The sequence below is a fragment of the Uranotaenia lowii genome, chromosome 3, assembly GCF_029784155.1.
Source record: "Uranotaenia lowii strain MFRU-FL chromosome 3, ASM2978415v1, whole genome shotgun sequence".
Taxonomy (NCBI): domain Eukaryota; kingdom Metazoa; phylum Arthropoda; class Insecta; order Diptera; family Culicidae; genus Uranotaenia; species Uranotaenia lowii.
Window position 1 is genome coordinate 209,629,490 of NC_073693.1, and position 26,960 is coordinate 209,656,449.

The 26,960-nt window shown below is 37.2% G+C and overlaps 2 protein-coding genes across 2 annotated transcripts; both read right to left on the bottom strand.

The window, feature by feature from the left end:
- Positions 1-7,264: 7,264 nt before the first annotated feature.
- LOC129753048 (uncharacterized) lies at positions 7,265-8,714 on the bottom strand. The gene is made up of 2 exons (XM_055748842.1): positions 7,726-8,714; positions 7,265-7,661 (listed from the first exon to the last, which is right to left on the bottom strand). Exons 1-2 carry the CDS (start codon positions 8,712-8,714, stop codon positions 7,265-7,267), a joined length of 1,386 nt encoding a protein of 461 aa, XP_055604817.1.
- A 76-nt stretch (positions 8,715-8,790) lies between these two features.
- LOC129753049 (uncharacterized) lies at positions 8,791-26,290 on the bottom strand. Its single transcript, XM_055748843.1, has 4 exons — positions 25,918-26,290; positions 25,216-25,307; positions 25,010-25,138; positions 8,791-8,982 (listed from the first exon to the last, which is right to left on the bottom strand). The coding sequence occupies exons 1-4, from the start codon at positions 26,288-26,290 to the stop codon at positions 8,791-8,793; spliced, it is 786 nt and encodes a 261-aa protein (XP_055604818.1).
- Between the last annotated feature and the right edge of the window lie 670 nt (positions 26,291-26,960).

The window sequence follows — 26,960 nt, forward strand, 5'->3', positions numbered from 1 at the left end:
TAGCCACGTGTAGGACTCCTCCGAACTCTCTATTGTTGACTTAAGTCACAACTCAGCGCGACAACTCAATTTTCAAGTCGAGGTCTTTACTCCCCGAAGCGCAAATCGAGCTGTAGAACGCCCTCATCTGGTCGCTCGTGGTTCGGATGCGTCAATTCCCGAAACGCGTGTCGAACCCTGACACGTCCGGCATAAAACTGTGCCTCACTGACACTGACGTGTAAAACACGTCTCCAAAGCATCACCCTACCATTGGCCACCACTTTGCGCATCTACTCGTTTTTCGAGTCGGGTCTTTCCCACGCAAAACGCAAAACGAGTTGGCGAGCGCTCTCCCTCCGGTCACGTCCGCATTTCAGGGCCATGACCCCCCGAACGCGTGTTGGACCCTCACGCTCAAACCCAAGTACTGGTACCAAAGTACTTGGGTGCACCACTTCTTCTGCGTGGGTTTGGCTACCCGTCGACGGCCTTTAGTGGGTTTAGTGGTAGTTCTCTTGACCGTACATCTGAAATACGCCGGACTTGCAGACACGTTTCCGCCCTGGACCGCGAGGAGGTGGAACTACCAGCCCAGAGCAGCGGATAACGGCCTAGTACGGCAGAGATGTCGGGCACGATGCCAGTACCTCGATCACACAATGGAAAGGTTCTCTAAACGTCGGCAGCATCACTTTCGGATTCTAGCGATTGACCTAAGGGCGATTCGGTGGTGAGCTCGACCTTCAGCTCTCGGTTGGTGCACAGCGCGTAGCGGATTTGACACTCGTGGTATTCAAGCCAACAATTCGGGGTCCTGTACAGACATGATGGGAGGATGTCAAGAGAATTAGTGGGTTGCCTGGTACGGGGTCCAATATGGCAGCTACCTGGCAGTTCAAGCTAGTTCAACAAAGCTTTGCACTACTCCAGCGGACGTATTGACGGGTCTGGGCGCTCGAATCCAAATGAGGCTGCGTTAACTTGAGGGCTTTGATTCCGTAACCAGTTCAATGGCTTTGTCTTCATCCACCAATTCTCATCATCATGCTCTATTGTCTTCTTTTGCCATTTTCGGTAGCGTTTATGATCCTTACTAATCTTAGCGCCATCTGGTGCCAAACTCCGCTGTTGACTTAACGCGCTGTGCTACTGACGTGTTCGGGAAGGTTTAGGGCGGTCCTTCCTCCTCCTTACTCAGAAACCCCCTTGACATGTTACGCGTACAAACTAAAGAATTCCACTAAACCAGGTAGTAAAGTTAACGCAATGGTTACAGAATCCAAGGTTTCGAGAAGCTTTGTCAACAACATAGTTCGTATGAGTATTGATCGTTGATGTGGTCCACCTGGATGATGGTTTCGTCTCCAAGGGTGTACTCTGCTTGAAGAGGGTGCCGCTTACGGGAAAACGATATTACCGAGCATTTACTGCGGTTCAGGGGCAAGCAATTGATGTCGCACCAGTGAGCAAAAGCGATGAATTGCTGTTGAGGGAGTTGATGTCACCTTGGTCGTTTATGGTGTGAAAAAGTTTCAGGTCATCTGCATAAGCGAGCTTTGTGCCGCCGAGGAACGAGAGTACATCGTTAAAATAGATCACGAAAATGATTCGGTGACTTCCTTGGGGCACTCCTGAAGAGGCAATGAACTGCCTAGAAAAGGATTCACCCGTATGAACGGATAACTTTCGCCCCATTAAGTAGCTCCGGATCCAACCCAGTAGGAAATCACAGAAGCCTTAACGTTCGAGCTTTGCGATTGCAATATCGTGGTTCACCTTATCGAACGCCACAAAGAGATCTGTTTAAATGGCGTCAGTATGAGTTTCCATGGCAAAGCTGTCCTGTACGAACGATGTAAAACTCAGTAGGTTTGTAGTCGTGGATCGTTTAGGCACAAACCCATGCTGATCATTGGAGAAGTGATGCTTGCAAAATGAGAAAATTGGACCCAAAACAACCAATTCAAACAGTTTGGGGATCGCACATAGAGCGAATATTGCGCGGTAGTTGCTCACATCTCTCTTATCTCCCTTGTTGTGGAGATTAAAGAAGCCTCAAAACAGCTTAAAAAAGCTTCAAAAAAGAAACTGCTATACCGTTCGGGTCCGTAGAAGACGAATTTTTAAGCTTAGCTGTCGCTTTTAGGATGGTTGGATCGTCGGCTAGAATACCATTCAAAGCTGACCCTAGGGGTGATATATTTCCGTAAGCCCTGGCCAGAAATTTCCCCGGTTGTGAAAATATTAGAAAATTTCTCGGCAAAAAGTTCAAAAATTTCTGGATCAGAATTCGCTTTGTCAAGGAACATGTAGAACGGAAGCCCTGCATGGTTTTCCGTTGATTTTTAAGTATTTTGGTCGCCTTCAGTCACCGCAGTTCTGTAGTGACCCAGGAAGCCCGCAGATTTGTAGCCACCATACGTTTCGAAACTTGGCGATCAATGATGCAGTTGAGAATGTTCGAAAATATCTCAGCAGCTGCTTTTAGATCAGAAGGATCAAGCTCAACTTTCCATTCGATGGACTCAAGGACGAGGGAGATATGTAGCTTCAAAATCCACGTTCTTGAAATCTTGATAGAAAGATGCCATTCTCTTCAAGGGAGCCTATATCCTTGCGGCATTGAGAGAGACCACTAAAGCTGGGTGATGTGGAACAGCTTTGACAAATAGAATCGAGAACTAAGTGAATCGTCGGAATCCTGAAAACTTCAGTCACGAAACAAAACGATAATATTTATCTGACGTGAAGTCGCTGTAAAGTCTGCTTCATTTAATATTGGAACATATTCTTTTGCTCATTGTGGCGCTCCTAGTGGACGGATTTGGAAACTTTTTTCACCCACGTGTCGGGAACCCACCATGTATTTATGTCATAACACCAAACGATAGCATTTTGTAAACAACCGCCATGGAAGCCGAACGGAGAGATCAAATTGTGCACAGTTTTCTTGAAAATCCATTGTTGTCGGCATCGAAGCTAGCTAAACAGCTTAAAATGCCCAGAAATACCGTATGGCGTGTTATCAAGCAGTACAAGGAAACATTGACGACGGCTCAGAAGCCGCATTCGAAGCGTCGGAGTGGAACTGTCGACCGGAAACTGCGAGGGAAAGTCATCAAGGCCGTCAAGAGGAATCACAATCTTTCAGACCGCGATTTGGCCAATAAGTTCCAGGCCGCTCACAGTACGGTGCGACGAATTCGTCTCCGGGAAGGAATAAGGTCATTCCGAGCCAGCAAACAGCCAAATCGGACGCTGAAGCAGAACAATGTGGCCAGAATCCGTGCTCGAAAGCTGTACGACCAAGTGCTGACCAAGTTCGACGGATGTATTCTGATGGACGATGAGACCTACGTGAAGGCGGACTTTGGGCAAATCCCAGCTCAAAAATTTTATTTGGCGACGGCTCGGGGGGATGTACCTGCAAAATTTAAGTTCGTGTTTGCGGATAAATTCGCCCGCAAGTACATGATTTGGCAGGGGATATGCAGTTGTGGACAGAAAACCAAAGTCTTTCTCACTGACAAGACAATGACATCAGAAGTCTACAAAAAAGAGTGCCTACAGAAACGGATTCTGCCGTTTATTCGTGCCCACGACCGTCCAGTAATGTTTTGGCCGGACCTCGCAAGCTGCTATTACAGCAAATCGGTTATGGAATGGTACGCAACGAACGGGGTCTGCGTAATACCGAAGGACCTCAACCCCCCAAACTGCCGCCAGTTCCGGCCGATAGAGAAATACTGGGCAATCACGAAGCAGAGGCTTAAGGCAAAGGGAAAACTTGTTAGGAACATGACTCAAATGAAGAACTGGTGGAATCAAATCGCCAAAACGGTGGACGAAAAGGGTGTGCGCCGCCTAATGTGCCGTATTACGGGAAAAGTACGAGAATTTCTTCGAAACAGCAATGAATAATTTTTTTAATTTTTTTTATGAAAGAGTAAAGAAAATGCTACATTTGTATGAAAAACAAATTATGAATTCGTTAATAAATGACTGAACTACACGCAATTGTTTGTGTTCCAATATTAAATGAAGCAGACTTTAATCAGGGCGTCTAAGTATACACTAGAAGATGCAGAGAATGAAGAACGCACAGGGTTTGGAAATAGAAAGCCACTCCAGGGGGAGCACCATTTTAGGTCCGGCATATTGAAGTCACCAATGGCGAGTATGTCATCCTTAGGAAGATAAATAGAAATGACTCGAGACAGGCAACGCGATAAGTAGGCAAAAACCAGGTCGCCAGAACGATCAGGAGGCACGTACACTACTCAAAGATAGAGTTTCCGATAATCGAGATCAATGCGGGTCCAAAGAAGCTCCAGATCGTCTCAGGAAACGTATTCGATAAGCAAATCCGGAAGTTTAGATCTAAAGACAAATAATACTTTCCATCCAAACGCTGGAACTCATCATCCGCTTTATCAAGCGTCTCTTTGATAGCTTGCAACGGCTCTTTCAACTCTCGAGACGAAATTGATCTTGCTGTAACGAACTGTCTCAGGATTTCGATGTCGATTAATGCTTGCGATATCATTGGCTGCTGGTCCTTCAGTCTCTTCGGGCTTTTCAACATCGGGCCCATACTCGTAACTTCATCATCAAGATCGCTACTGCTGCTACCGATCCGCTTAGTGAGGGCGATCTCAACAGACCACACTCAGTTCCTGGTGTATCCGTTTCCCTCACGGCTCCGCTATATTTGTTAAATTTTTCCATGCTCTAAATGTCCTAACTCCAGGTAAGAGTCCTACCTCCACAGGTGAGGTCGCTTTTTTATCCCTAGATAATCCATTTCGAGGCCTGGCACAGGGTTGACCTGGTGCCTTTACGAGGCCTATGTTCAGAACAAGACCGGCGCAAAGTTGAGAGAGGCATTCGACACCCCCATGGACTGGGTGGTCAGCCCAGTCACGGCTAACGGAGCTTCCTCAAAACACTTGCCATGTTTTAACGGTGAATAGTGATGGTCCACCCCCTAACAACTGATTTATTTGAGGAGGTTTCACTTCACCTTACTAAGGCAGCAGAGTAGTGGCCGCCAGCTGCGTCATCTTTTTTTTTTTTTGTTTTTGATAGGAGTTAAACCCGGTAGGGTCATTCTTCCTTACAGCTATGCCATCGTATCATCTACGTCGCTACAAGCTTTGAGTTTCCACGAGGGTTCCATTTTTGGTTGTACATCTGCAATCGACGGGGCTTGAAGACACCTTTTCGCTCTGGATCTCGAGGAGACGGAACCCAGAGCCGGTGGTGTGAAACTCGAAACGGACATCCAAGTATTTGAAGATGGGTCTTTCCCAAGAATGAATCAGATAAAACAACACAACGAAAGTTTTATTTATGAAAGGTGCTTTCCAATCAACATAATATTGACAGAACATGTGTTTTTTTTTCTAATTTTACTGAAATAATAATGTTTACAAAATTGTTAACAAATGGTTCGGTTCAATATTAGCAACTAGGCTCCCAAAAACGTCCGATTATTGAGAATGCCGGTTGAAAACGTTTAATAAAAACTGGGAATCCTCTAACAATAAACGACTTATTTTTAATTTTACTTTAACCTTTTCTGTGGGTCTTGTACTGTTGTTTGAAACTTCTTTCGATATTAACTCTACCCACACAGCCTGCTCCTAATTGATAAGTTTTAATACATATAGGCAAGCTTAGTAATCATCAGAATTTAGCCCTTTTCTCGGAGTCATAAACTGGTTATTAGTTCGCAGTCATTAATCCTCAAAGTTGAAGATGTTGATTCCAATTATATGCGTATTCATGCGTCCATTTGCCGAAGGCGCGTTCAGATGAAAACAGACAAAAAACAAAGCTGTTCATACCATCTAACCAGTCCCATCCATCCTGTCAGAAGACATCAAGGGCCCGGATCGAGGAGCCAGACTGAAAACCAGAAGAAAAACATCACAAACGCAACTTATCCGAAAATTTACTTCCAATTTATATTCTGTCCCTGGGAGGGCTTTCAGTCGTCGTCGTCGTCTCGAAATCCGCATGTCCAACCATGACAGTCGCAATCTGCAAACAAGCAAGCACACGCACGCACCACGCCTAGCGAGAGGATGTTGAGTTTGGTCGAAATCGAAACCAAAGTGATTATGTGCCACTGGGCTTTTTCCAGAGTTATGGGAGCAGCCCAACGTTTATATTTGTTGGCCTCGCTCGATTGGGAAATTCCGGGAAAAACATCAATGATGGAAAACACCAGAATCAGAAAAATTCCCAAAAAGCATCAGCAACACATGGAGCACTGTCGCCCAAAACATAATTTGGTTCAATTGACATGCGGCGGGATGCTTTTATGGGCTTTTTGATTCTCAAGACGATCGTTACGGTTGGCCAAATTTTCTGTAATGACGTGACGCTGATGGTGAATTTTCTCTTGGACCAATGATTTTTGGGCAAATGTTTTCCAATGCGCCGGAAAAGCGATCAATCAATCAGTCGGATTCCCAATAATTCAATTGGTTTTTGTGGGTGCTTCATTACATACAGTGAGAGGCAGTTTTAATGCATCGGTGGAGTCATTTTGTGTGAATGAATTTGGATTAAATCAAATGCGTCCCAAATTTTCTTACACTTAAACGTTATAAAATTGTTGATTTGACATTCCTGACACTCTCTGACTGGCTCTATGTAATGTAATTTCAAATTGAAAAAAATCCAAATTGAACAAAATATTCTTGAGATTAAAAACCTGTTGATCAGCTTTCAAAAACTCGAACTTAATTGAAAAGTTATGCAATTACATATAAACCTTCCGCCTGTGTCCCAAAAAATCTTCAAATTTATCAAAACAATATAATTTACTACCAAAAAAAAAACGAAAATGATCAGGAATTAAGATCCTGTCCCTTTTGCTCATCTTTATCTGAGATCTGACACTGTTTATTTTCCTAAGCCTTTTCCCGATTCTGATTCCATTCCAGATCTTGAACCATAACGGGTTAAACCCCTATCGAAAAGAAAAAAATCTTGAACCATATTCTGACTTTGATTCGGAACGATAACCTGATTTCGAATTTGGACCTTGATTCCGGATTCCGATGTCTAATCTTTATCCGGAATTCTGATCATGATCCTTCATTTCCAAGATCATTATCTCGATTCTGATCTCGGGTGCTGATTCTGCTTCTACAATCTGCATTATTTTAAGTTCAGCACCCAAAAGTGTGTGATATTATGAAAAAGGCAACACTCAAAAATTAAAAAAAATACAAAAATGTATTTCAAATCATCTCGTTCCGTGGCTAGTTTACATCATGCTTGCAATTGGGCTATCATCGGATCCATCATCAGCTCGGTATCCATGACCATGGCCCGAGGGTTTGCCGTATCCACCGTGGTGCACCGGAACGCATGGGACCTTAGCGACAGATGGAGCGCATCCCACCAGCAGGTTGGCACCGCACGAAACCTTTCCGTGACCGTATCCGTGATGACCGTGATGGGCAGGAGCAGCAGGAGCAGCACCATAGCCAGCTGATCGGTATCCATGTCCACCATGACCTCCGTGACCTCCGTGGCTTCCGTGGCCATATCCTCCATGTCCACCATGACCGTAACCGTGTTCTTGTCCACCGTGACCTCCATGGCCGTATCCGTGTCCTCCGTGTCCTCCATGACCGTATCCGTGTCCACCATGGCCGGAGCTGTGAATAGAACAATGATGTTTAAAACACTCTTTGCGGAATAAATGTTATTATTTGATCCTACCTGTGAGATTCATGACCGTATCCATGGGATTCGTGACCTCCCTTGCCGTAGCCGTGGGATTCGTGGCCTCCCTTGCCATAACCGTGAGATTCGTGGCCACCCTTGCCGTATCCATGAGACTCATGACCTCCATAGCCGTGAGATTCGTGACCTCCCTTTCCGTAGCCATGAGATTCGTGTCCACCATAACCATGGGATTCATGGCCGCCCTTTCCGTATCCGTGAGATTCATGACCTCCCTTGCCATAGCCATGAGATTCATGGCCGCCATAACCGTGGGATTCGTGGCCACCTTTTCCGTATCCGTGAGATTCATGACCTCCCTTGCCGTAGTAGCCATGGGCATCGTGTCCACCGCCATAAGAAGATTCATGACCTCCCTTGCCGTATCCATGGGATTCATGACCTCCATAGCCATGAGATTCGTGACCACCCTTGCTGTAGCCATGAGATTCATGACCTCCATAACCGTGAGATTCATGACCACCCTTGCCGTATCCGTGAGATTCGTGACCTCCCTTGCCGTAGCCATGGGATTCGTGACCACCCTTACCATAACCGTGAGATTCCTTGCCGTATCCACCCTTACCGTAACCATGAGATTCACCACCCTTGCCGTATCCGTGGCCACCATCGCCCTTGCCGGAATCGTGACCACCGCCATAGCTGCGGACTGAGGCCTCATCAACATCGGTAGCGGCCACATCTTGGTCCTCTCCGCAGATGGTCTCGGTTTCACCGTTCGCTCCTACAATATCGGTACAGGCAACAGATCGCTTTGTTCTGGTACTTTCGTCAACACTGGTACCTGTTTCAACGTCTTTGGTCGGCTCATCACCCAGCAGCACTTCATCTTCAGTAGTTTTGGTTCCAGTCACGGTTTGATCCGTGTTCTCGGTAAGGGTGGTGGTTGTGCCATCGGTTTCGGTTGTTGGTTTGGCACAAGCCAAAGCCACCAGGGCCAGAACAATCACAGCGCTGAGTTTCATCCCGATTGAATTGTACTTGTTGAGCGCGGGTAAACCACCAAGTGAACTGAAGATTCCATCGTCCGACCAGGGGCTTTTATCGGAGTGCTTCCATCAATCGATCCAGCCACACCTTTAGGAGAAACTGCCAGAATTGCTTACTATTTGGCTTCCGCCGTGCGGCCGGTTGTTTTTCCACTTGCAGCCAAACAAACGGATATGTTCGGACCAAAAAAATATCGCCGCTGCTGGTCAGCTCAATTGTTGCTGCGTTGAGGCAATCGCGTTGCTTATGTTTTTTTTTTTGCGAAAAGGGCTTTCAGGTGCGTAGTCAAAAAAAGAGGTACACAAATCCAATGACCTGCTGTTTGGCTAACAACAACAAAAATTGCATTCATTGAGGAAAATTAATTGAAGATCCCTAATATTGAAGCTCTATGTTTGATTAATATTTCAAATGCAATAAACATCAACAATGGTATTTTTTTTACAATTTAATATTCAAACTTCACAGTTATGAACTCAATGCACAAATAAAGAAAATTCTCTTCAAAATTTCAAAACCTCCAAAACACTGTTAACATTAAATGTAATGGAGGGGATCAAATGACTTTTTTATTTACATCAAAAGACTTTAATTACTATCATAATTGTTTTTTTTTCGCAAATTTTTTCAATGATTGTTTTTATTTTCAAAATGCACGTACTTTTTCATTGGATATAATAATATTATAAGAATTTAAGTATTAGAATGGTCTCAGAAAATGCAGATTTATATAAATTTCTAAAAACACCTACTGATAAATAGCCCTCCAGAATTTTGTGTTTCATGTTTTATGAATCTTATGATGAAAAAACTTCAAAAAAACGTCTACTTTTCAATTAACTTTTCAAAACTCTCTACTGTGACTGCAAAAACTAGGCAGATGATCCATCAAAAATTAGGTTTTTACACCACTTTTTCACATTTTTTGTGGCAATGATCTTAATAAATTTAAAAATATCCATATTTGCAACATACAGTTTCTAACATCAGCATTCTCAGCCATTCAGTAAATTTTTATTCGAGCACTGATAAACTAACTTTCAGCCTTTTCCCGAGGCCTGTTTTTCTCGTTTTTTTCTTGTTAGACTTTGAATAACTTTAAAATCATGAATATTGTCTGAGAATCATAGTTGAGTCACGTTACAAGCTTTCTATAACTATAAATTTGTAAAAATCGGTTGATAAACAAGATAGTTTTTGCGAAAAAGTGTTAAGGGTTATTTGACTCCCGGCGATGCAAATAAAGCTTAGTTCTTTTAGAAATGGGACACTTTCATTTGCTAATAGCTCGTTAACTAGTTATTGGATATTGAAAATTTTGACAGCATTTTGTTGCCTGTAAAAAGTACTATTTGACCTATTTTTTTCAAAATTTAAAATTTACGCGTTTTTGAGATATGTACGATACAAGAGAAAAGGAAAAAAATCATTTTGCACAGTTTCCTTGAAAATACGTCATTATCAAATTGATAGCTGACAAAACCGTTGATTATTCAAAGAATTACTAAGTTTTTGTGGTGGATAAGTATGCAAACACTGTAAAAATGTCCACAAAGTTCAAATCAAGCATTGGAGTAAAGCACAGGATCGGCAACTACGTTTGAGGGTCATCAAGGAAGTCAAGTCTCATACCAGCATTTTTAATTTTCAATAAACGAAAAACTAAGGGTAGATCGCTGAAATGTCCAAAACAATTTTCTCCGATAAGCTGAAAGTGTTGCCTAGTAATGACTCATTGAAATCCAACCTCAAACAACCATTTTTTGTTAGTTCCAAAGCTCTCAAGCTGTAAAACCGGTACCGAAAAAAAACGTTCAAAAATGTGGTAAAAAATAATCAAATTTGTTCATTTCGAAACAACTGTATCCACTAAAATGCTTCCAGTTTCTAGTTTCCAGAAAACTATTGGACCAAAAAGTATCAGAAATTGAAGAAGGAGGGTGAAGCCACCTAAAATATAGATTTTACGAAGTATAAGTTGGAGAAACTGATCAATTCCATGACTGAAAAAAGTGTGCGCCGGTCAATGGGAGATATTAATAATAAAGTAGAAATTTCTTTAACAAATAACGGTAAATATTTTTTTTCAAATTTTTTCATAAAAGATCATAACATTACCTTCTTTTTCTTCATAGAAAGTATTTCGTTCAAACGAATGGTTTTTTAGATACAGGCATTCGTAACTGTCCCATTTCTAAAAGAACTAAGCTTTAGGTATAGACGAAGTGTTGTTATATGTTTGGTGTTAATTTAAAAAAGAGACAAAAATAAAAAATACAAATACTGTAAGTATAAATCAATCAACTTCATATAATCAACCTTATGGAAGAAATTAATTTTAAATCTCATTGAAACTCAAAAGGGAAAATCTTAATGCCATGAACCATCCTTTGATTAGAATATAGTTTGACATGATCATATTAATAGCGTCGTCGCTGTAAAATTAGATGCTTTATAATGTTGGTGATAGCAAACTTTGGTTTTTTCAATATAAATTAAATTTTTACATTTGTGTTGATACAAAATGCGCTATTATTTTGTTTTATATGATTTTTTTTCAATAAGAATCCTTTTTTTTAAATCTGAATCTTTTTCAGTTCATAAATAAAGCTTGTAAACTTTTCAGATAAGTTTTAACAGTTTTTTTAAAATGATTTTCATCTTATGAGAGTTTTAGCAATAAATTTTGACCTTCAAGACTTTATATTAAATCCATATTTCTTATTTTGGATTTCATTGTTTTTTTCCCTAAAAATCATATTGTACACAAAAAAAGGATGAATCAAGAAAAAAAATATTGATTTTTTTCATGAAATAACCGTTGCAAATTTTAACGTAAGTAACCCCATTTTGCACTCTGCTGATTTTGTAATTTTTTTTTGCAAATTGTATTTGAAATTTTGGCTTATAATTCTTCTCCATGTTGGTAAAATAGAAATAAAATGATTTTTTTGAAGCAAAAAATACACCTCACATTGCCCGACAAAATTCAATTGATAATATTTTTTCTCTCTTTTTTCTCAAGTTTTAATAACAGTTTTGAAGCTCTAAGAAAAATGGTGCAATATGTTTGAATCTGGTAGAATATTTTCCACCATAGTACAATTACCGAAAATAAGTAATAAAAAAAATTTAATTCCTTTTGCAAACTAAAAACCAAATTGATATAAAGCAGTATTAAACTAGATTTAAAAATATTTATTTTACTTAACCTCAAATATTAGGAAAAACATATAAGAAATAATTATGGATAAAACTCATCAAAAAGTTGACGTTTTTCAATTTTATTCCATACTAAAGTTCTGCTATTTTATTCAGAAAAGAATGCATTTTTAACTTTACAACATTTATTTTCCTTTTGAAAAATTTCATAATATAGAATTTGAATAGAAATTTCAAAAAAAAAATATAACATACATTATTGGGACGAGTTTGATTAGAATATCAAAGAAATCAGAATCCTTGCATTTCAATCATGTGTTTTTTAGTGTTTAACATTTTCTTGTGAAATGATGATTCATTTGTTAAGGAAAACAATTGAATAATAACATCTGAAAATTTTGATTTGCAATCGGTCTAATTTTCCTTACTATCTTTGTGGTTAATACCAAGACCGTAGGAAGGGAGGGGGGGGGGGTATTTTGGGGTAACAACCTCCTCATGAGGGTCAATCAAAAGCAAGCTAGGTATTCTGCTTAAAATTTTAAATTTTTATCAGATTTTTGATGATAGAGTAAGGTTATTCGATGGTAACAATCTTGACTCAAAAAAACCTCAAAAACTAATCCCAGGTTCAAAATTCAGCTACATATTTTCAAAATTTACTCACTTATGGATACAAATTCATTTCTGAATACTAAATTTAATTCTGGATCCTTACAATCTAAATAGAAATTATATTCGGGTTTTCAAATTTTGGATAAGGATTCTTGTTTTCGGCTCGAATCATCATTAAAAATTAAAATAAAGAGCTGTGTTTTGAATTGTCATTTAAATTTGGTTTTACATTTTCTTCAAACTTTGATTCATGTTGTTCGAAAAACATACGCATATTTTTACATTCCGTTAATAATTTTCCGAATATGAAAAAAAAAAACTTTAAAGTGTTTTAAAGCTTAGTTTTTTTATGTTCCAGTTAGATTCGAATTTCATGAACTTTATTCTTATGCTACATAAATTGAAACATACAAAAGCTTCAAAATTATAACTGGAAATTTTTATTTTTTATTTAGACTTGCAAGTCATGTAAGGAATACATAGTTGAAATCATTGAAATTCAAAACATCAGAATTATTATTATGGATTCATGGTTGAGGGCGCCGAGACTGATTTTAATTCTTGGCTCATATTTCAAAATTCAGAAATGGTTTTTGTGTACATTTCAGAAAACGTATTGAACTTCCGAAACAGAATGAAAATTTTAATTTTTATTCAAGTTCAAAATTCAATTTCATCTTCAGCTTGTAAATGATTTCCACAATCAAAAATTATCAAGAATACTTGAAGATTTAAATTGCGAAAGATTGCAGGATGATAATTTTGATTGTTAGTTTGATTTTTGAATCTTCCCAAAGTCAGTTCGTTTGCTCCAGATAAAAATGACAATAATTAAGTAGAATTTAAGCTCATTTTGCAAAAAAATCCATCCATAGGAATTGATTTTAAATGAAAATGAAGAAACATGTAAATTTTTTTTCCAAGAAATTTCAAAAAATTCCATATGTTTTGGCGTGTTGTTCAACATAATTAATATTGCAATATTTTCAAGAACCAAATTTAAACTTAAATCTTCATCTAAAATGAAGTTTGCATAAATCCAATTTTTACTGCAAAATTATACTCTTTTAATTTTACTTTTGAGAATTGAATTTATTATTAAAAATTTCTTTCGAAATTGTAGGTTTTCTTGATAAAAACTTATTGTAGGTTCCAATCATATAAGCAGAATTAAACTGGCCAGATAACTCAGACTTGCCCAAATGTTTTATAAAAAAAAGTAGTGAATTGGTTCGGCCGCCCAAATTTTGTAGAAAAAAACCTTTTTATGCTCGGATTTATTCACATTTTATTGGAAAATGAAAAAAAAAATGAAATTGCGTCATCATGATTTTAAATTTTGTCAAAAATGAAATTTTGACAAAAAAGAAATTTCAAAAGCTAAATTTATTAAAATAAACATAAACTATTGTTATTAGAAAACTGAAAAACGATTAAAGCTCTGGTCGTTTTTTCGGCAAAAAATAATTATTCAAATTTTCTTCTTTGATTTTTGTTGAATAGTTCTTGGATTTGTGTCAAGTTTTCCTGAATATGGACCGGATTTTTTTTTTTAAATTTAGAAATAGAATGTTAGAATGTTGTCAGGTTTTAAATAAAATAATAACTTCTGGCAATTTTAAGCTAAGTTCACCAGATTTTAATGCAAACTCAAGATTTCAACCATCGATGAAAGAAGGTTTTCTATTTTGGTGCTAAAGGATTATTTATACAAATCTAAATCATCATTTGAAAAATTTATGGATGTTTTTTCAAAAGTTTCTATTTAACACGAAAAACTAGTTCTTATTTAACTAGAAAAATGAACTTTAAAATGATTGAACAAAAAGTATGTATTTAAAAATAAAAAGTATTTTTTTTTAATCATGCATTATTTGATCAACCCCCCCCCCCCCCCCCCCCCCCCTCCCATGAGTCAGTTCTTCCTATGGCCCTGGTTAACACTGCTTTAATTCAATAACTATGAAAATTACACTTTACAGAATTATGTGTTATATTAAAGATATCTATGATCTATGATCTATATTTGTAATACAAAAAATTTTTGTTTTTGATATTAAACCCTCTAATGCTTACAAAATAATGTTTGGTCTCATATGTTTCTTTACTAATTTTCTCATCATATTTCTTCAACTGTCAAAAATAAACTTAATTTCGAATACTTAAAGTAAAAAAAAAGACAGAAATTCTATTTCCAAACCTCTGATTTATTTTTTTTTCATAACTTTAAATTTTTCATAATTTGAAGTACAGACCCCGTTCGATTTTGGCAACACGCTCGTACATTTTGTGTTGCCAAAATCGAATGTTGCCAAAATCGAACTGTTTTATTTCTTAACTTTTTTTTCAATTATTTAAAAAAACAACTATTATTAATATCAAAAACTATATTTTTAGAAAATTTTCGATCATTTGTAGTCATTTTTTTAATTTTTTCATCATGTTTTTGATGCATTTTGCACTTTTCTTAATTCGTTTATAATGTTTGTTTTAATTTGTCATATTTGCTGTTTTTGTCATTCTTCATAATTTTTTTGATGTTTTTTTGTCATTTTTAGTCTTATGTTTGAATTTGTTTTTCAACTTTTTGAATTTTTCATCTTTTTGTCATTTTTGAGTACTTTATAAAATTAAAATAAAAACTTTCGTTTTCATTGTTGCATTTTATCACCATTTCAGAACATTAAAACGTGTTTATGGTATTTGTCTAAAATAAATTGGTCCTATCAGGGCCGTAGGAAGAGCTGACTCTAGGGGGGGGGAGGGGGTTTTGGTGACCAATTTTTTTCTATGACATTTTTGCTCAAACAATGCGTGAATTAAAAAATTCAAAATACTTATTATATTTAAATACTACTTGATTATTCAGTTTACAGTTCATTTTTCTAGATTAATTGAAACTATTTTTTGGTTTTGAATAGACACTTTAAAAAAACATCCTAAAATCTTTCAAATATTTATTAGGATTTGTTTAAATAAATCTTAAATTTGCATCAAAATCTAGTGAACTGAGCTTAAAATTAACAGAAGTTCTCCCGCACGCATCTGGGCTATTTTATTTGAAACCTGGCAAAATTCGGACATTCTTTTTCCAAATTTTCAAATCAAAATCTTATCAATATTCTAGAAAATTTGACAAAAATCCAAGAACTATTAAACAAAAATTAAGTGAAAAAAAATTGAATAATAATTTTTTTCGCCGAAAAACAAAACCAGATTTTGAATCGTATTTCAGTCCCCTAAAAAATTGTTCATATTTATTTTTATAAATCAAGCTTGTAAAATTCCGTTATTGGGCGACAAATTTCAAAATCATAATGATGCAGTTTATTTTTTTTTAGTTTCCAATAAAATCTGAATAAATACGGACAAAAATAGGTTTTTATAAACAAAATTTGGGCAGCCAAACCTTTCCCTATGTGTTTGAAGTTAAATTTCCGGGCAAGTCCATTTAAATCCGGGTAATCTGGAAAGCTTTATATTCCTTATTTGATTTGAACATTCAATAATTTTGTTTAAGAAAGCCTTCAATTTCGCAAAAAAAAATCTAAAAATAGATTTCTAAAAATTCTAAAAATAGATCCAATTTTCAAAGACAAAAGTAAAAGATTCAAATTTTGCAGTGCAATTCGGATTTATGCAAACTTGATTTTAATTTAAGATTTTAGTTTTAAATTTGGTTTTTGAAAATACTGCAATATTAATAATGTTGAACAATATGACATATGGTATTCTCGGAAATTTTTTTAAGAGAAGATATGTACATGTTGCTTTATCATCAATTAATTTTCATTGAAAATCAATTTCTGTTGATGGATTTTTTTTGTAAAATAAACTATAGCTGTTTTTTTTGTAGTTTTCAGCTGAATTGTGCAAACGAATTGACATTGGTTTAATTCTTAAATCGAACAATTTTAATTATCATTCTGAAATCTCTTGCAATTTAAATCATTATCGAAATTATCATCTTGATTGTAGAAATCATTTACGAGCTGAATCTGAATCTGAATTTTTAACTTCAATTAAGAATTTGAAAATCTGTTCCGGAATTTCAATACGTTTTCTGAAATGCACATAAAAATGGTTTCTGAATTTATAAATATGAACCAAGAATTGACATCTGCTTCAGCCCTCAATCATGATGCCATAAAACTAATTGGATGTTTTGAGTTTCAATGATATTCTTTATTTCAATTAGGATTAATTTCCAATCCGACTTACGAATCTTAACAAAATAAAAATTTCGAATGATGAATCTCTATCGCTATTATGAAGCTTTTTTATGTTTTAAATTAAGCTTAAGAATAAAGTTTATGAACTTCGAATCTGAATCACTATTTTTTTTTCGTATTTGAAAAAAACATTAACTAGATGTAAAAAAAATGCGTATGAGTTTCGAAAATCATGTATCAAATTTTGAAGGAAATGTTAAACCAAATTTAAACTACGATTTCAAACACAGCTTTTTATTACAATTTTTCATGATGATTCGAACCGAAAACAAGAATCCTAAACTGGGTACATAATCCGAAATTTGAAAACACAAATTTCTATTTTCATTGTAAGGAAACTGAACAAAACTTGGTATTAAGAAATGAATTTGTATTCATAAGTAAGAAAATTTTGAAAATCCAGTTTTGAAGTCAGTTTTGAGTCAAGATTGTTACTATCGAATAACTTTACTCCATCATAAAAATTTGATTGAAAATTTAAAATTTTGAGAAGAATACCTCGCTTGCTTTAGATGGACCCCCCCCCCCTCCATTCCTACGGCCATGGGTCCTATTATAACGAAAACTAAAAGGTAATGTTGTTTCTAAAAACCGTTCGATTTTGGCACATGTGCCAAAATCGGATGTTGCCAAAATCGAATGTTGCCAAAAACGAATGGGGTCTGTATATTTTAAAAATCTGCGGAAGAATTAATTTATTATTTCTTTTTTCCATGATTTGGAATTGATTTTTTTTTAAGTTTGAAAGCAACAACTGAAGATAGTTCAAATTAAATAGAACATAGTTTTTTACGATAAACAACATGACAAAACCGAGACAGGTTGTTTATCCTGAAAACAGCAGAAGATTTTGTTAAACATAAAATTGAAAATTTGGTAAATTTTCAATAAATTTAAATAAGATGTATATAAAAGCTTGATTTTCACACCACAAAAGCGAGAATACTCATATTAACGTGATGAAAGATGTATTTTTAATTTTATATTTGAATCTGGAGTTACATTTCTCGATTGAAAAACTTATATTTAGCGTTTAAGTATCCTTTTTAAACGACTTACTGTAAGTTTACTGGAGCTTATATTAAATTCCTTTTACCTGATAATTTTACTGCGATGGGGAAATTTTCCATTTATTTGCTAAAAGTTTGGAGCAGATCGATGGCAAGTGTTGGAATCATTATGAAATTCGAATTAAAATGCTTTTTATGTTGATTGATATAAATCGACGCACAGCACGATTTTAAAAATAATCTAAATTTCAAATGCACGAAATGTATTATTTCAAATATTTAAATTTGTTTAAATTATAAGAATAAAAAAAAGGGCTTTATTTTATCGGTTAAGAGCAACGAATGGTAGGAAGATTTTCAGGCCGGGCGCTTAAAACTAAACGTAAAGGTTTGTACATAAGGTTTTTCCTGACATTCAAGACTCATTTTTTTTTCTTATGGCCATCTACTCGTCCTTATTCAATTTGAGTGTCTTGCTGAGCTAACGGTCAATTAGCAGATACAAATCTGATCTTGATAAGTGGCTATTCTAGATTGGCCCCCCATTAACTGACTGAAAAGTCACATTCGTAATCATCTCTGGCACTGCAAGCAAAAAAAAGTCAAAGAATTTCTTGTAGAATCTTGGCCATCTGTCGCTAGGATAAATTATTCATTTAGACGAAAACCAGCCAGCCAGGCGATGGATCATATGGCCTGGAGTCATTAATCATTTAAATCGTCATTAATCAAAATTTGGCCTCCGCGAGGCTCAGCGCAGTGACGTTTTTCCGAGGAGTTCCTAGGTCCTGGGGGAGGTTTGTTGATGCCATTCTGAAAAATTTGCTCCCACCCAGAAGGAGCATCGGGCACATCAACTTCAACAAACGAGCGCCGACAGATTGTGACGAAATGTGGCCTTGATAGGCGGAGGCCTCCGGAACAATCCGGAACGTCACTCCAAATATGAACCGCCAAACGAAGAAGACACGATGACGTGAAGAGGCTCTGGCTCTGATGACGAAGCTCTGACGAGTCAGCCATTCAAGGCAGCCAACAAAAGCAAAGTTCGCCCCCAAATGAACACTAAATGCGATGAAATGATGAATCGCCAAAGCTTGGTAAATATGTGTTTGTGTGTTTGTCTGTGTACATAACAGCAGCAGCAGCAGCAACACATAATAAGCAGCTGCCATTGATCTTGAGCCTTTCAGCGGGCTGCGGGACATTTTCACCCTGTCATAATTCAGTATTCACGATATTGATTTTTCTTCCTGTGCGGCTGTTTATCGTAGGAAAACACGACAGGGAATTGACTCGGATCTGTTAACATGAATGGTTGAATTTTTCATCGAATTATGTTTGACAAATTTGGATAAAATTGTATTTTAATCTTTTTCCGGGTACCTTGAATAATGGAGGGAAGCATTTCTTTTTTTATCAAATTATTCGACATGAGTCTAAAATGGGAAGCTAATAAAATCTGAGGAAATTTGAAAAAAATATGTGTAAAAAGGGCGTATCTATGTATAAAATTGAAACTATTTTGAGCTTTATAGTTAATTTTGGATTTGATCCTTGAACGAAGGTAATTTCATAGATTTTAAAGCCATATTTTATTCAGTATCTCAAAACCAAAACGGTCTTCTCGAAAAGCGAAACGAACCATCTTGTGCATTAATGATAAATTTAAGAAAGCACTTAGCAGAGGCCATTCTCGCCATCCGTTTCACTATAAAATAAAAACGGAATCAAATGGCGTACCCCTCAGTTTCTTCTGAAGCTCTTGGCTTTTTTCCTCTCTCACTAAAAACACTTGCATGTGTATCGGAAAACCGCAAAAGTGGTTTCATGAAAAACCAACAATCACTGCGCTACCAGCCACAATATTGGTTCACACAAGTTTTCCTCCCTCAAAGTGTCTCCGGCGAGCGCGTTTCTGTGATTGTTTCAGGACAAATGTACGAGCTCATTTCACACGATAATGGCTTCGTGCGAAACTTGCGATTCATAGAACCAACAACATTTGTTGTTGTCGAAGAGTGTTGAGGAGATGTTTGGATTTTTTTTGTGACTGTTGTTTTTATTGCTTCTGGGCTCTTTTTGTTTTTCTCGTCTGCAAGCCGGAAAGCAAACAGCAGCGTTTGTTTTTGTCCCAGTTAGTTAAGTTATAACAACATTGGCTTCTAGCAAACGCCATCGGAGCCAATGTTTTTCCAAAATCGTTTTGTGGTTAATTAAATAATATGTTTTACGACTGTCTTTTCTTGTGTGCGCGCTAAAGTGAAAGTTTTCTCAGTAGAGGCAAAGAATTGGTCGAGCGGTTAACTGTCCTGTATTGCCCCGTCATTCACAAACTTTTGGTAGAGCATGATTACCTATATACAGTTGTTCATCGTTAATGAATGGAAAAAGAAATTGGTTTGCTCGACATTATCTCCTGGGATGTCCCAAAGCCATCTTATGGTTCTTTAATTGTGGAATATGTCATCAAAATGCAAATATTTAAAAGTTGTTCAAGGGGAAAGCTTTTCTTTCAGTTTATATGGCTGTAACTTATACGGTTGGAACACAAACTTTTGCATGACTTGGGAACTTATCTAGCTAATAGATCCAAATATGACATGTGTATTGTACATGTACTCAAATTCTAATAAAACTATACGATCAATTGATTGATCACCGGTGTAGCTTTGATCAGCATAATATTTTTCCACATAATCAACAATAACTAAGATTTGACCCTAATGACAATTGTTAAAGGGTCTTTAATAAATATTAATAACTAGCTGATTTTACCCGGCCTTGCTCGGGTTTACATAAAATAAAAATCAAAATGAATGCGTTGACTTTTTTAAATTTTGGAAGCGTAATATTCATCATTATATTATATGGCACATTTTTTTGCCATGTAAAGTTTGTAAGTCTTTTCAAAGTTTTTATTGAGATTATTAACTGTGTTTACCGTTTTCATATTTTTGAAAAACTTATAGTCATGAGGTTACAATTAATAGTAATTGAAAATAATTTCCCTCAAATTCTTATTCATCCTATAATGAAAATTATTTTTTTCATCCACCATTTTTCAGGAAGCTTGAATCGATTTGGCCTTATATTTTTTGTATCTTCAAATGATTAAACTATTTTTTTATGTTTCCCATCCCCCATCTTATGTGAATCTCTTTTGGAGATCATTCCATTATTCAAGATGGATGATCTCCCTGTACAATGGTACATTAAAGATTTAATTACTTAGAAATTTATAAAGAGACTTCCGAAGCTTGTTGAACCATTTTGGAGACTCACTTCGCATGTTTTGGATTGTAGTGAGTGTGATATTTTTACTTTTTAACTTCACGCTGTTTTATGATTACGTGGTCTGAAACGTTTGAAGTTACACTAATTGTTTCTTAAAGTTATCGAAATAGATATCATCTCTGAACCAAAATAACCAATGTTATGAAAAAGGTGTTATTTGAGTTTATTTTAATTTTTCTATTCTTAGACATAATCATCCATTTATTATTGTTAAGAGTGATCGATGCCGAAATTCATATAATATATTTGGATTCGTAGTACTAGACGGTTTTACAATGAGAAAGTAGAATTTAATTGACGAACAAATATAACTCAAAAGTTATAAATTGGCCAATGAGATTGAATTGTATAAAACTAAAAGCCTCAGAATTAATTATCTTATAAATTTTCAAATTTCCTTTTAAATTTGCCGAATAGTAAATTTTTTTTTCTCTCTGAAGAATTCCAAAAATAAGAAAATGATTGGTTTTTAAAAGTTGTAATTTATGAAAATTGGTTCATTAGTTTTTCACCACTCATTCCAAATATGAATTCAGCTGAAGTAGTCAATTTATGGTTAACTGTTAAGTTCACTGTATTTTCTTGTAGTCTCTCAAAGCCCCCCAGCAGCGTTAAGGACGACTTTGAAAAAGCACATTCTGTTCAAATCAATATACTCCGAACAGGCAAGTAGACATATTATTTCATCCATGAACCACGTGCTTGTGGCATTTGCTGCGAACAGTAGAAGAAAAAAAAAATCCAAAATTTTTTTCCATTAGCAGGCTTTGATTTGCTATCCAGTACACGCGAACTCTGGATGGTCGTCTGCAACGGCCCATGGTGATGGTGAAAACAACCCCGCCAAGAGAAACGAAAATCGGTTGGCCAAAGTATGTGCCATGACTTTAGGTTAGAGGGAATAAAAACGAAAGTTGTATAGGAGCCCCCTTTTCTTAGGTGAGAGGGGCTCAAAACTATTACTAAAACCTTGCCCTGGTCCAACTACATCTCTGTACCAAATTTCAGGCTAATCGGTTAAGCGGTGTGGATTTATATAAGGTGCATACAAACAAACAAATATACAAACAAAGCAACAAACATTACTAAGTCTAAAGTTAAAATATCTCAAAAAAATGTCTACGCTCAAAAACCTATAAGTTCAGTTTCAAATTGGGAAAAACAAAGTTTGTTTCTGAAAATTTCAAATGTTAGTAAATACGCAATTTCAAAATCTTGAAATATCTATTTTTTTAAGGCTCGCAAACCAACACTCTCCCTGATTAAATCAATGCGTTTAGAAGCAGCAGGTTAATTTAAGTGAGATTTTAACTTTATTTCATAGGAAATGTATTGTTTTGGTGTAGTTTTTGTTGTATTCTGAGGTAAATTTTTGGATATTTAACCCTTTAATGCATGACTTTTTTTAAATGAGAATATCAGTTATTGATTCAGTGAAATAATAACATTTTAATTCGAATAACACAACTCAAGAGGTTTGAAGTCGTTCTTTTGAGTATTGTAAAAGTTATGGCCCATCAAACTTGAAAAATATTTTTTGAAATTCTTAATTCATTTCAATACGATTTTGCAAATTTCTTCAAAACCTTCTCAATTGGATGCAGGAAGGTGTTTGTGATTGATTGAGGTTAAAAAATTTGATAGAATTTGCGAATCTGAAGAAATATTAACAAATTTCCAAAAACTACTTTTTTCGAAAAAATAAATAAATTTGAATTTTGCATTTTTTCCACCTACTTTGTTCGATATCTCACAAAAACAATGAAATACCGTAATAAAAAATACCATGGGCTAATTCCTTTTAATCTCAAGAACATTTTTTGTCCATACATCTTTAAAAAATTTCCGCGCGTTTCCGAGATATTTGGATTTAGATTAGTGTTGTTTTAAAACAACACTATGCATTAAAGGGTTAAAAAATAGGAACCTTTTCCAAGAGTAAGCCAGTCTAGGACAAAAGGCTAGAAAGCCTATCAAATGGTCAAGTTTGAAGGAAAAAATTGGTTTTACAAGTTAGCCTCAGCTAACAGTGGATTATTGCTAGCTTTTAAGTCAAGAAAGCGCATCGAAGCTCACCAAAGATATGAGCACACCTCACTTGATTGAAAATAAGCACCGGGAAAATAATTTTCTTCAAATTATCTCGAGAAGAAATCATCCATCAGTTTTCGGACAACCGCTTCCGGTGGAAGGCAGAATTGAACTGTACGGTAAATAGTCGAGAACGTCGGTGTTATTCTGCTCGATAAACTACCGCGAAAATTAATACGCGGCTTGTGAAATTGATCCAAATTGGATCGGATAGAAAGCCAGAAAACGTTGAGTGTTCGGGAGCTGTAACGCAAAACCGTGATTTAGAGTCGTTTGCGCAGTTCAAGAAAGTGTTTTTCGAGTTGCATGCTGCATGTCATTGACATCGTTGAAACTTCTTGAACGCCGAACGTTTACCGATAACTAAATGAAACATTCGAAAATAAATGGATCTGCGTCAACTCCGTATATCCACCGTCTACCGATTAGTAAACGAAGCACTTAATAACAAGTGACCTGCATGAATACTCAAAGTCACCAGAAGTGACAATGACAGAAGATACGAAGAAGAAGAGCCCTGTTGTCATCGTCTTGTGCTGCAAACTTAGCTCCGTGCATGATAGCGGCCTTCTCTGAGTAGAAACTGTCGTGATTGCGTGAGAGCGACGTCATCAATACAAGCACTTTACGTTCTTGTTTCGCAAGTTTGGCGAGTAAATAGGGAGAATTTTAGTGCATTCGAACTTCCAATCGTAAGAGGAAAACTGGTGCAGACGGACACGTGGAGCACAGTGCATGCGAGCTTCGTGTGCATCATCGGAAAATCGTGCCAACAAGCGGAAAAACAACTAACAAAGAGCAGCTAGCAGGAAAGTTAAGTGCAGTAGCCCACTAGTAGCGAGAGACGGGAAAATCGAGAGAGATTTCACCAGCGTCGTCGAACCAGCAGCAGGCGGGAGCATGCGAAGAGCAACTAGCAAAAACAAAAAATCGTTATATGTAGTAGTTTTTTAACAGAATGTGAGTAGCAGATAGGAATACGAAGCACATGTTGCAATGTATTTGGGTTTCAATCTTATTTATTCCGTATACTCGGTCATTTCCCTTAGCAGGTGCATATTCCCCCTAAACACTTTAATACCGTATTTGTTTTCTCCCCTCGATCAGTGCTCCACCGTACCCGACAAAAACAAACACAAATCGTCGCCAGTGTATTGCTACCTCACTCACTCACACGCTCTCTTGCAACACTGGCAAAATTATCGGTGGGTCACCCTCCGTAAGCAGAACTCCGACAGGTCAAAACCAGTGCAACACCGTCCGAATAAACAAACAGTTTGACAGCACCTAGTGGTGCACCAGTGCAACACTAGTGCAACACTCGGCATAAACAAATACGGTATAAGTCTCATTAATGGCGTCAACTCGGAAGCTCCTTCGCTGTCTGAAAAAGAAGCGGCAGTAAAAGACATGAAATCGTTCAAAGCGTCTTTCATCAATTGCATTCCTGCTGAGATGCTCAAAGCCGACCCTGCCTTGTCAGCACAAATGCTGTACCGTCTTTTCGCTGACATCTGGGATACAGCAACATTCTCGAGTGCGGGGCGACCGAGTGCGGTAACTGGCAAGGCATAACGTAGATCTGTACAAATCTTGAAGTACTCTGAAAAGTGATCCTAAACAGGATCCAGGAGAAAATTGACGCTACACTCCGACGCCAACAAGCTGGATTCCGATTCGGACGATCATATGTGGACCACATCGCAACGCTACAAATATTATATTTATTTCAATCTTTGCAGATGCTCTAAGAATTAAGTACAATGAAAAATATCTAAACTATCTTATTCTAGATTTAAAAACAGTTTTGGAAACATTGAAATCAAAATCACTAGATATTTCATTGAAGCGCGCGCAGCATACATCCAATGGGTTGTTTTGACCGTATTGGGTTCGTCGCAGGGCAAGTCTAAGAAAATCGCGCGTCCGGGTTGTTCTGATGGGAGCATTTAACGGCAGTAGTGATAGCAGTTCTGAGCAATCCACGTTGTTCTGCAGGAGGTCGAAGATGAAAAGCCGTTGTAGGTAAACGCGCCTTGATTCCAGTGTCGGCAAATTCAATAACAAACAGCGTTGTTCATAAGGCGGGAGGTTATGAGCGTCGATCCATGGTAGTTGACGCAGAGCATATCTGATGAAGCATCGTTGTACTCTTTCGACCCTGTTTACATGCACAGTCTGATATGGTGCCCAGATTTGCACCCCGTACTCCATAATACTGCGCACAAGAGCGCAGTACAAAGATTTCAAACTGTAGAAGTCATTGAAAAATGATGTGTTTCGTCGTATAAATCCAAGAACTGCAAAGCCTTTCGCTACTGTTGCGGAGATATGCTCGGAAAAGTTTAGTTTACTGTCCAAAATAATTCCAAGGTCCTTGACAGTAGATGTGCGGTTCAAAACGGTCGTTAGTACTTTATATTCGAAATTCAGTGGACGACGTAGACGAGAGAATGAGATGACACTGCACTTAGTAACATTGGGTGCCATACCATTTTGGTAGCACCAACTTGAAAGTGTGTCTATGTCCTTTTGAAGAGCACAACAATCAAACAGAGAGGAAATCGTTCGGAAAATCTTGTGATCATCGGCGTACAGTAATTTTTCTGATTCGATCGTGGAGCCTAGGTCGTTTATGAAGAGAAGAAAGATCAGAGGTCCTAAATGACTTCCCTGAGGAACTCCAGAAGTGATTTCGAAAGGTGTCGAGTTAATGTTTTTCAGTCGTACAAAAGCAGTTCGGCCTACAAGGTATGAGTTGAGCCACCTACAAAGCCAATCTGGGAGTCCAGTACGACGCATTTTTTCAATAGCCAGCTCGTGTGGTACCTTATCGAAAGCCTTGCTCAAGTCTACATACACAGCATCGACTTGTTGACGTTTGTCTAGTCTAGGAACCAACTTCGAAACGTAAGTCATAAGGTTAGTGGTCGTGGATCTACCTTTCATAAACCCATGTTGATCTTCCGAAATAGTATGACGCACCGATTGGTAAAGCACGTCAAATACTAGACTCTCAAACACCTTCGGAAAACAGCTCAGAATCGATATTCCGCGATAGTTTTCAGCTTGGTGTATGTTTCCGGATTTGTGAATCGGCGTAATCGATGCATTTTTCCAGGCATTGGGAAAAATACCCTCCATCAATGACTGGTTGAAAAAAATCGACATAGGAACGGACAATGAGTTAGCGCATTTTTTTACCAGAGCTGGTGGAATGACATCAATTTGTTGCTCACTGGGTGTGGAGTTTTGCTGTATGCGGATGACTAATATTCCTAGTCATAAACAGTCAATCTGACTGCCTCGAGTTTCAACGCTTCTTAGACACAGTTGTAAACTGGTGCGCTAACAATTTACTTGTTTTGAGTGTTGCGAAATGCTGTATTATCACATTTGGGCGCAGGAAAAATCCCTTTGTGTATGATTACAATAATTATGGGCGAGCAGTTGCATCGTGTTGAGGAGATTAAGGATCTTGGCGTTTTGTTGGACAGTCAAATGACTTTTAAGAGGCATTACTCTAAGGTACTCGAGAAGGCTAACCGTATGCTGGGATTTATCATACGTCTGAGCAAAGAATTCACAGATCCGGTCTGCTTGCGAGCTCTGTATTGCTGTCTGGTGCGATCAATACTGGAATCCGCGAATCTTGTATGGTGGCCTTTTGAAGCCGCATGGACAGCACGTTTTGAAGCAATTCAACGTCGGTTCGTACGTTACGCTCTTCGAGAGCTACCTTGGAAGAATCCTTTGAATTTACCGCCATACGCACAACGTTGTGCCCTGCTTGGACTTCATACGCTGTCGGATC